We start from the raw sequence: 9,215 nt of genomic DNA, 5'->3' as shown, positions 1-9,215 counted from the left end.
GGGAATATATCTTAAATTTTAATATGTTATAAGATCAAGTTATAATAAGAAAAATCTTTTCCTAGAGCAATTTAATGGAAGAATTATGTTGCGGATCGATGTCATACACCCCGGCTCACATAAACTCACTATTTTTAAAGAATGTAATCTGCATGCTCTGGGCCATTGAGCCGTGCGAAACTTTTCTCAATTAGCCGTTACATCGTTCGCGGGCCCGAGGAAACTTCATTTTCGGAAGCAGCTTGGCCCCGCCCACCAAGGCTGGCGCTCACTAGCAAATAAGGCCACTTATAAATGCCTGTGAACCCTCTATTGTGCTACTCAGGGATCAGACACATAGTACGTCAGTTGTATCCGAAGATCTGAATTAGTTTGTTTAAATGATGTGGAGATATGTATGTTTGTTAATAGTGGCACTGCAGGTCGTGGTCGCTAGTCCAAAAATAAGTCCGGTTTTCAATCCCACCTACAATGACTATTATGTAAGTATTTTTTTCTGCATATTCTTATTTTACAAGCTGCTTGTAGTTGTCAGTATGTCTACTTAAACATTGCACACGGTGCAATAAAAATTTTAATGTGCTCGTTCACCAATTCTTTTAATTGTAGTAGTTTTGTACCGATTTGACTCTCTTAAAATTCACAGTAATGTATTTGATCGTTAACCATATTTATAATATAAGTAAAAAATAAATAGTAAAAGTATGACTTCTTTTATTACGCATAAAATACATTTTGTAAGCGAAAATATATATATTATGTCAAAAAGAAATTTTTTAACCAAAATAAATTTTTATCATAATTAATTTACATGTATTTAAAACAATGTATAGATATTTGTGTAATATATAGATGTTAGTGTCATGTTAAGAATTCTGCGTAATGATCACACAACATTTCTTGCGTCCTACAACATCGACGAAGTCAGTGTGTATAAACACAGTTCGTGGATGTTGTTACGCAAGAAGCTAACATAAATGCTCGTTTTTAATAGATATTCTTACATATTTGACAAGCTTTCTACGATTTAAAATAAGGAAAATTAGATAGATTATTGTTGTAATGTATTTTTAGTTGTAAATGGGACGAAATTGCAAATGTTCATTCATATCCAATTTCATAATAGTTTAAATACAGGTAAATTTGTTATAGCTATTTGGATATATTAACACTCTTGTTCTCCCTGACCTGGTTCTTGAATTTAGAAAAGGATGGCTTTAGTAACTTGTTGACTAAGTTATTTACGGGGAAGCCACAGATAGTGTTAGACCCGTGACAGCCGCTTTGGTTGACGTGAGTCCATTTCGGATGGGAGCGTATTTGAGAACTGTATCATATCATTTGTATTAAGAAACGATGCCGCATATTGAGGAGGTTTTAGTATAAGCAGTTACACGAATTTAAGTGTGAAAATTAAGAAATTTTATGGTTATTATTTGAAACTTTATATTGATGTGAGACTACAAGTCATAGTGATTTTTCACAACTAGACACCCGCACGATCGAATGTTACGTCTGAGCTATTAAACATATCAAACGCACTATGCTTGTCCATTGGATAATTTCAGTTCTATAGTTTCTGTTTAAGCATATGAAACTTTTTTGTTACAGGAACGTCCAAAATACGCTTTCACATACGGAGTCGCTGATCACTCAACGGGTGACGTTAAATCACAACACGAAAGTAGGGATGGTGATGTTGTTAAAGGTATCGCAATCATCATCATAATTTAACCCGCAGGATATACGATTTCCCAATAGATTTGTAATAAGACTGTTTAAAAGTCGTCTACATCCAGCGTCTTTTGATGATCTTAACAAGGTTGTCAGTCCACTTTGCGTGATGCTTGAAATCTTTGGGCCCCCGCGGCCATGTATTCTACGCGCTATATAGCCTGCCAACTAAACTTACCAATCTACTAAGCTTTTTTGGTTACTACGAAACTTCTTCTCATCTATTATCCCTCAGTGCCGTAAAACAAACTCTACGCTTAATATATGGGTCATAACATATGGCTGTAAAACTAGGTTTCTTCCTTCCAGCTTCACAGGACAAGTTGTAAAATATCTGTGATAAAATTTAAAGAACGTATCCCAACTTTACCATCAATTATAAAACTTTATAAAATTATAACTGTTGGTGGTGGTTGGTGGTTTATATTATAAAACTGTATTTTATATTTATTGCGAAATTTCAGGACAGTACTCTTTAGTGGAACCTGATGGATCTATACGTACTGTGGATTATACAGCTGATCCTGTTCATGGTTTCAATGCGGTTGTGTCCAAGATTGGGCCGAGTGTACACGTGCCGGCACCAGTCCATGTTACCACTCTACCCGAAGTTCCAGTGCAATCGATCATACGAGTAATACCCAAAGCAGTTCCAGTGATACCCAAACAAATTATATATGCTTCCCCTGCTCCGTATGGTAAGCTTTATATATTATTCTATTTATAATATTAAGGCTCGCACTTGTAAATTATTTGTTTGTAGATAGAGAAATTGCAAAAGCTTGTGTGACTTCATATGAGTGTAGTAATAAATATAAGATGTGTTAAATATCTAACGAAAGCAAGACGATACATATTCTTACACGTAGATGTTAAGAAATTAGATTTTTGTTAGAGAAATGTAGCAAGAAACAAGTAGCAGCTAAAAGAAATAGCCAAGATTACGGAGTTGTTCGTCGAAAAAAGGTTGTCTTCTTAGTTTTTTGTAATAATTGGTTGCAGGACATAGGCCTCTCTCGCAGATAGCAATCAATTGTTGAACTAAAAAATCATTAATTTAAGGCATTTATTTATTAATTATAAATTATAATACACAAATCGTCGTGTTTTCTTTACGGTCTGGTTTGTAGGCAGCCAGAATGCATTTTCGCCGATATATTCAATTTTTTTTCACTAGACTCTTTACATCGCGATAAAATTATCGTAGCATAGCATTTGTTGTAAGTGTTTTTGGGACATATTGTTGTCTTTGCTAAAAGAACATGAACGTTTATTCTATCTTCTACTTTCTCAACTTTTTTATACCAGTTCTTTTTATCTATTCTTCTATTTATCTTATCTAAATGAGTATTATGTTTTTTGGTAAATTAGTTTAGTCATAGATAATTATTTTGTTTAATACTAAATTTTTGTTTTCTATGTTTTTATCTTGCTTAAGATATTTACAATTAGTCGTTCTTAAAAGATAGTATCGATAAAACTTCCACAAAAATGTATAAATATGTAACGTAACCATTTCCACCTTTTCGATTTTTATTAGTCATTAAAAAGACTTTTAAAAATCAACAACTTTAAAAAGTTGTTAAAAAGCTGGATGTAAGACACTCGTGAAAGAATAAAATATTTATTTACTATAAATATATTCACGTGCAATTAATCTGAAAAAAAAAACGCGTACTAAAATAATTTAAGATAAAGTGCGTATTATTTGTTGGTATATTATTCAAACTAGAACTTTTAATAAAGTCAATGTTGTTAGGATCCGTCTTGCACAAGTCTATGAGCAGCGGTGTCTACTAAAAATCAGCAAGTGGAATGAAAAGACATCAAGTTTTTGTGGTTGTAATGAATACAATGGGGCATTAAAAGAATTTTAATTGTTTGTAAATGTAAATCTTTATTATTAATGGCCACAGCCAAGGTTTGTTTAACACGTTTCTCTAACGTACTTGAAAATCATGCATTATTTTTTCAATCATTATTAACATCAATAAAGGTTAGTACTCGTATACGTAGAGAAGAAATAGCCGTAGTAATATTTTAAAAAGCGTGATCTGAGCAACTGTGACATCACTAACATTATTTCGGTGATGACCACGCATTAACAATAGAACACAGTTTTGGAGAATCTTCTTGTTTTCAACTAAGAGAATAACAAGCCTCCCCAAGCATGCTACGTGTAGTTAGATAAGATGCGTTGTTGGAGTTTTCTCCAGTACGTTTTCGATAAGAGCTAATGTTTTCGAAGTGGAAGCGTCATATTTTTGTATTAGTCAAGTAATAGCAACAAAGTCGAGCTTCGGCTTTGTCGGCTGCCCTTGTCTTGGAATGCCAAACGGTTACTATCGATGAATGATAGCCTAAGCCGAAGTCCCCTTAAAGGGAACTTCCTATCACACCATGGAGAAGCCGCCGAGGTTTTCGGTAGAAGTTCCATGGTGTGACATCGGTACAATAAGAGCGTGCTTCATCAGGCTTTGTTAACTTTGAAAAGGACTTAGGTCAGGCGCCCTCTGCGCTCTATTATCTCGAAGCCGTTGGCTTTGCAAATGTTTCAGAAGTGCCAGTCCATACAAAGAAAAAAAGTAACGTTTTAAGAGATCCGAACGCTCGGGCGGTTTATGCAAAGACTGCCGGTGCGACGTTAGATACATTCACTAACAAGCAAAGTTATATATTATTATATATAATATTTGATCAATTTTCAACAATTATAAGATTTAAAAAAAAAAACGGTCACGCTGACGTATACAGAATGATTGGTTATATAATATATAATACGTGTAAAAACTTTTAATGAGTAATATTTTAACTTTAAGTGTGTATTTTTTTTTCAAAAATTCCATTATTATATATTTCAAAAGGCTTCCCAATTAGAGGGATCACTTATGATATGATAAATAATATATAAAATGATATGATAGTATATATAGTAGTGATCATTCTGAAACTATTGAAATCCGGCCGGCAAAATACTTGAGACAATACCCAGGGATAGATAGTAAACAATAATTAATTTTAATATGTAGTCAGCCGAATTTCGTAAACGCTTATTTTCTATTTTACAGTCAAGTTATTTATTATATCCGAAAACAATGATTTTTATATAGGCTGTATCATAAAAATAAATTAGTTGCCACTATATATTCACGCTTCAAAACTTTCACACCGTTTAACAATCATCTTGTGTATTTAATAAAAGAACATGTATTAAAGCTTTCATGTAAGTTAGTTTATATTTTAATCCTTAATCACCAATCGTGATTACGTAATAAACATTGTTATACTGTTTGTCGTTTCTTAAAATCGTTTTTGATCAATATAATGTGTTCATATTGGTAAGTACATAACGTTCAGTGAATTTCCCAAGTTTATAGTTGCCAAAACAAAATAATTGCGTAAAACAGATAAAGTATACGGTGTTACTACAAGCATACCTAATTGGATACGGATAACGAATCGCAAATCTATTGTCTCTTGGGCGCTCCATTGTTTATTCTTTTAAAAGGAATTCACTTTTGTTTTTCAGCGTTTCCCAAGGTCGACGTGCCGCATTATTCAGAATATGACGAGTATGCATTGGACGGACCTTATCAGTTGACGTCAAAGAATTTTTATTAAGTTCCCGTACTACAAACAACAAAGACTTTTGTAATTTTAACTCTTTATGATAGTTTTAACTTGAAAACTAATAAAAAACTTTTTAGTAATAAATAAGATAAAGTTGGTGTAATATTGTAATAACATATCAAGTAATTTGTGTGTTAACACGGCATAAATTGTTTTTAAAGAATTAACTCTGTCTCGTTTCCTCTTGTTACTTATCGTCAGATCTTAATTTATGACATGAAAGAAATTAAATAAATAAACTGCGTAAATTAGCTTAAGTATTATGTCTTTTAAGTAACCATTATATTGGGCAGATAGTTTGAATCAGCTTGGTCGGGCAAGTTCCCCCAAGACACTAGGACTCCAAATACAGACACATGTATGACATAATTAATAAAATAAATTAAATTTAAATTAAAATTTTACTACATAAAAGGAAATATTTATTATAATTAAGAGTTTTACAACTTCTCAAATTAAAGACAAAGGTACTTATAAGTTCTTGTACTTTTAAAAATGGAATCCGTGTATATTTAAGAAAAAATAATTTTGTAAAATTTGGTTATACAAAACATACGTTACGTTTTTTAATTAAAACTCGAGAAAAATAATTTTGTTTCATTGATCTAAACATAATTCAAATAATAATCTCGTTAATTTATTATTATTTCAATCATTATGATCCAAAAAACTTTAATTTACAAATACGCTATCAGTTCCTGAATACAATGGGTGGTTTAATTAGCAATAAAACAAAGTCTGTTCTGTTTTGTCATTCAATAAAATTCAATAAACGTTCTTAGACGAAGAGTTTGTTTTCATTTACTTATTTGTATGTATTTATTTTATTTTACTTTTAAAAATATATACATTTGAACAGTACAAACATTTTTTGACAAAAATATTCATAATTATTATAAAACAAAAAGGATCTTTAAATATTAATAACAGAATTAGACCGTGTTTTTTATTGTGGTTTTCTCCCATAGACGTATTGCTACGTATAGGTCTCTTCCATAATTTTATGGTATGACATTTTACAGATGACGCAGCTGCTCATCGATTGGAAACTTGATTTGTGAGCAGTGCCAGTTCTATATTATTATTGCACAAACTGTAAATATAGTATTGTATCCCGGGAATTCAACCCGCGACCTATGATCGCAAGTGTCAGCCGATACCGCTGGGTTACCACTGCTCAAATTGTACATTATTTATTATATATATTATCAATAAAGGTTTACGAGTTTAGAAATATTTTACATCAATATTTTGTCTATACACGTTGTTTTATGATAGCGTTATTTAAAACAACTGCAGCGGAGCGAAAAATTTTTGTAATGATATATCATTGTTCAGTATGTTTTTGGAAAAATTTGCCATCATTGTCGTGAAGTACTTGGTGTGTTTTTCGTAGGTTAATTGTAGATAATTTGGACATTAATAGAAGGGTAGAGGAAAAGGAACGATTGAGGAACAAACAACGTAAAAGCAAGATAACACGCACACAGTGCAAGCAATGGATGTACTAGACCAACATTATATATAATAAGCGTAAATGTAAAGGTATTCTTACCTCGGTTTTACAAAGAATGAAATATGTGGTGCATTTTCTATCATAGCTTAAATAAATACAGTATAAAAGCAAAGTGTCACGGCACCAATATAAGTCAAAAGCAACAAAGGGGTCGTTAATATATTGATTTATTTATCATGTTTATTGAAGTAAAACCGGCTCTAGTTATTATTTGAAATTTATGTGTATATCACAGGACATAACATTATTGACTTTTTTGTTAACGAACTTTAAATTAATCATAAAAAATATTTAAAGGTTTCTTTAAAATTTTAATTTGATACAATATTAACAATTCTTGACTGTAAACAAAAAATATTGTATCTCTTGTTAAAAGTAGCCAAAAAATCCACTATTTTGTTCCTAATAAGTTTTATTATGAATTAGACTAGGACAAAAAACATCGGAGATAAAATATTAATAAATATTTGAACTAATTGAGATGTATCTCATTTAATTTAAACATATGTCATATACATGACAGGATTATATGAAATAAACAAAAATAACATTAATAATAATCTGATAATCAAAAGTTGTTTTTCTATATTTTTCTGCTGTTATTGTGTTTGGTAAAAACCTTATTCCTCCATTGCTCTAAAATCTTTCTTTTGAAATAATTCAATAATAGCAACCGATCCAGCTGAGATTCACTCCTACTGGATACACGTGAAACGGAAAGTTAAAAGTGTATCCTGTGAATGACCAAGCTGACGACACTTCGCGGGGGCTCTTGCGTGTTTAATATTCAAGAGCTTTTCGGCATCAAACATTTTCTTACACATACAGAAAGGAGAAGTGCTAAGGAGAGTATAAATAAACTTATTTTAGTAACTACGAAAAAGAGCTTTAGGAAAGCGTCTTCAGCCATAAGTCAAACCCGGTGAAGCTATAAATGCCAACGGTTAAAACATCACTATTTAAAGTCGAAAAAAATTTCGAAACTTTTTCACAACAGTGTAATTGTTCATAGCATCGCTAGAGGATTATTTAAAAGGCAAAACATAACTTATGTTATGTTTTTACATAACATAAACAACAATATAACAAATATATAGAACGAACTAAAGTATACCCATTGAACTGTTCCGATTTGAGGGCGCTTTATGCCTTAATTACTGGGTTAATAAGTCGCACGATCCTATTCCTCCAGGATATAAAATCAGACGTATTACGTATTATTTAGTAGATGGGATACATAATCATTAGGAGAAATCACTGCTGTTCATCGCCATTGCCTAATAAAAAACTATCCTTTTTTAGTACGCCTGCAAGAAAGATATTAGCAAATAATTGGTTTCAAATATTTGCGTTATATAGTTTCTCAGTGAATATAAGAAAAATTTTGTTAAATTGGACGATCTCTGTATATTGCCCTTTTCCGCTGGACGTAATAGATCATTGTTGAGCATCTTATGACTACCATGTCGACCCATGCCGTCACTGAGTAAGTAAATAACCATATCTGCATAGAGAAATTAGGAAGCAGTCTTTTAATTGGACCCGCTATTTTATCAATCCAGGCAAGAAGGCGATCGAAGAATTCTTCAAAGTCCCATCTACTGATCAGAGTAAGACTTAGGGACCACAACTTGCCAATCACCGTGAACCCGTGGCTTGAGCAGTAGCAGTGGCTTTCTCGTAGGTTGTAATTTGTGGAATAATACCTTGGTCCAATTAAGCGCTTTTAATAAATTTAACTTGGCAATGGCGAACTCTTTGGCCCTTGCTGTCGCTGCTGACGCCAGAGTGTCATCGACGTAGCAGAAGACGTTGGCGCCTGAGGGATCTATGAATAAACAGTATCAAACGGTCTGATCAAGTACCATTGGTGCTATTTTTTAATAATGTCGTATATTTTAATAAAATAAAAGATGATTAAAAATTAAAACAAAAATATTACTTGTAAATGTGTATATAATATTTCTTTAAAAAAATATTAAATGTAAAATCATAAATATGCTGATATAATTGGTAATATACGCGAACACACTGGTATCTAATGAGTTATTATTACAAGCTGTGCTTTCTGCCCGGGGCGGTATTTGCTCTTTAAAAAATTAAGTTATCATGTATATAAATTGATTTCATATTTGATAATTACACTACACCCTGTTTTTGATGGAACCCGCCTTGTTAATTTGGCTAATGGATCGCGAAATATTAAAGTGATTTGTTAAATGTAATGCAAAGCGATTTAAAATGCATTATATTTCTGGCTACCTTCTGAATAACAAGTAGCATTGAACGTATATTATTAATGATAATGTTTTTGTATACAGAATGGTTGCTTATA

At 31.9% G+C, this 9,215-nt stretch overlaps 1 protein-coding gene across 1 annotated transcript; it reads left to right on the top strand.

Moving 5' to 3' along the window:
* Positions 1–335: 335 nt before the first annotated feature.
* On the top strand, positions 336–5,865 carry Cpr62Bb (Cuticular protein 62Bb). Its single transcript, XM_068774463.1, has 4 exons — positions 336–482; positions 1,612–1,708; positions 2,199–2,432; positions 5,264–5,865. The coding sequence occupies exons 1-4, from the start codon at positions 381–383 to the stop codon at positions 5,353–5,355; spliced, it is 525 nt and encodes a 174-aa protein (XP_068630564.1). The 5' UTR covers positions 336–380; the 3' UTR covers positions 5,356–5,865.
* Positions 5,866–9,215: the final 3,350 nt, after the last annotated feature.

This window comes from Battus philenor, unplaced genomic scaffold (assembly GCF_028537555.1).
Source record: "Battus philenor isolate CCGP_79_NKW_IND1 unplaced genomic scaffold, ilBatPhil1.0.hap1 SCAF_7, whole genome shotgun sequence".
NCBI lineage: Eukaryota > Metazoa > Arthropoda > Insecta > Lepidoptera > Papilionidae > Battus > Battus philenor.
The sequence above is the reverse complement of the archived record's forward strand: the minus strand, read 5'-3'. Positions and strand labels throughout refer to the sequence as shown.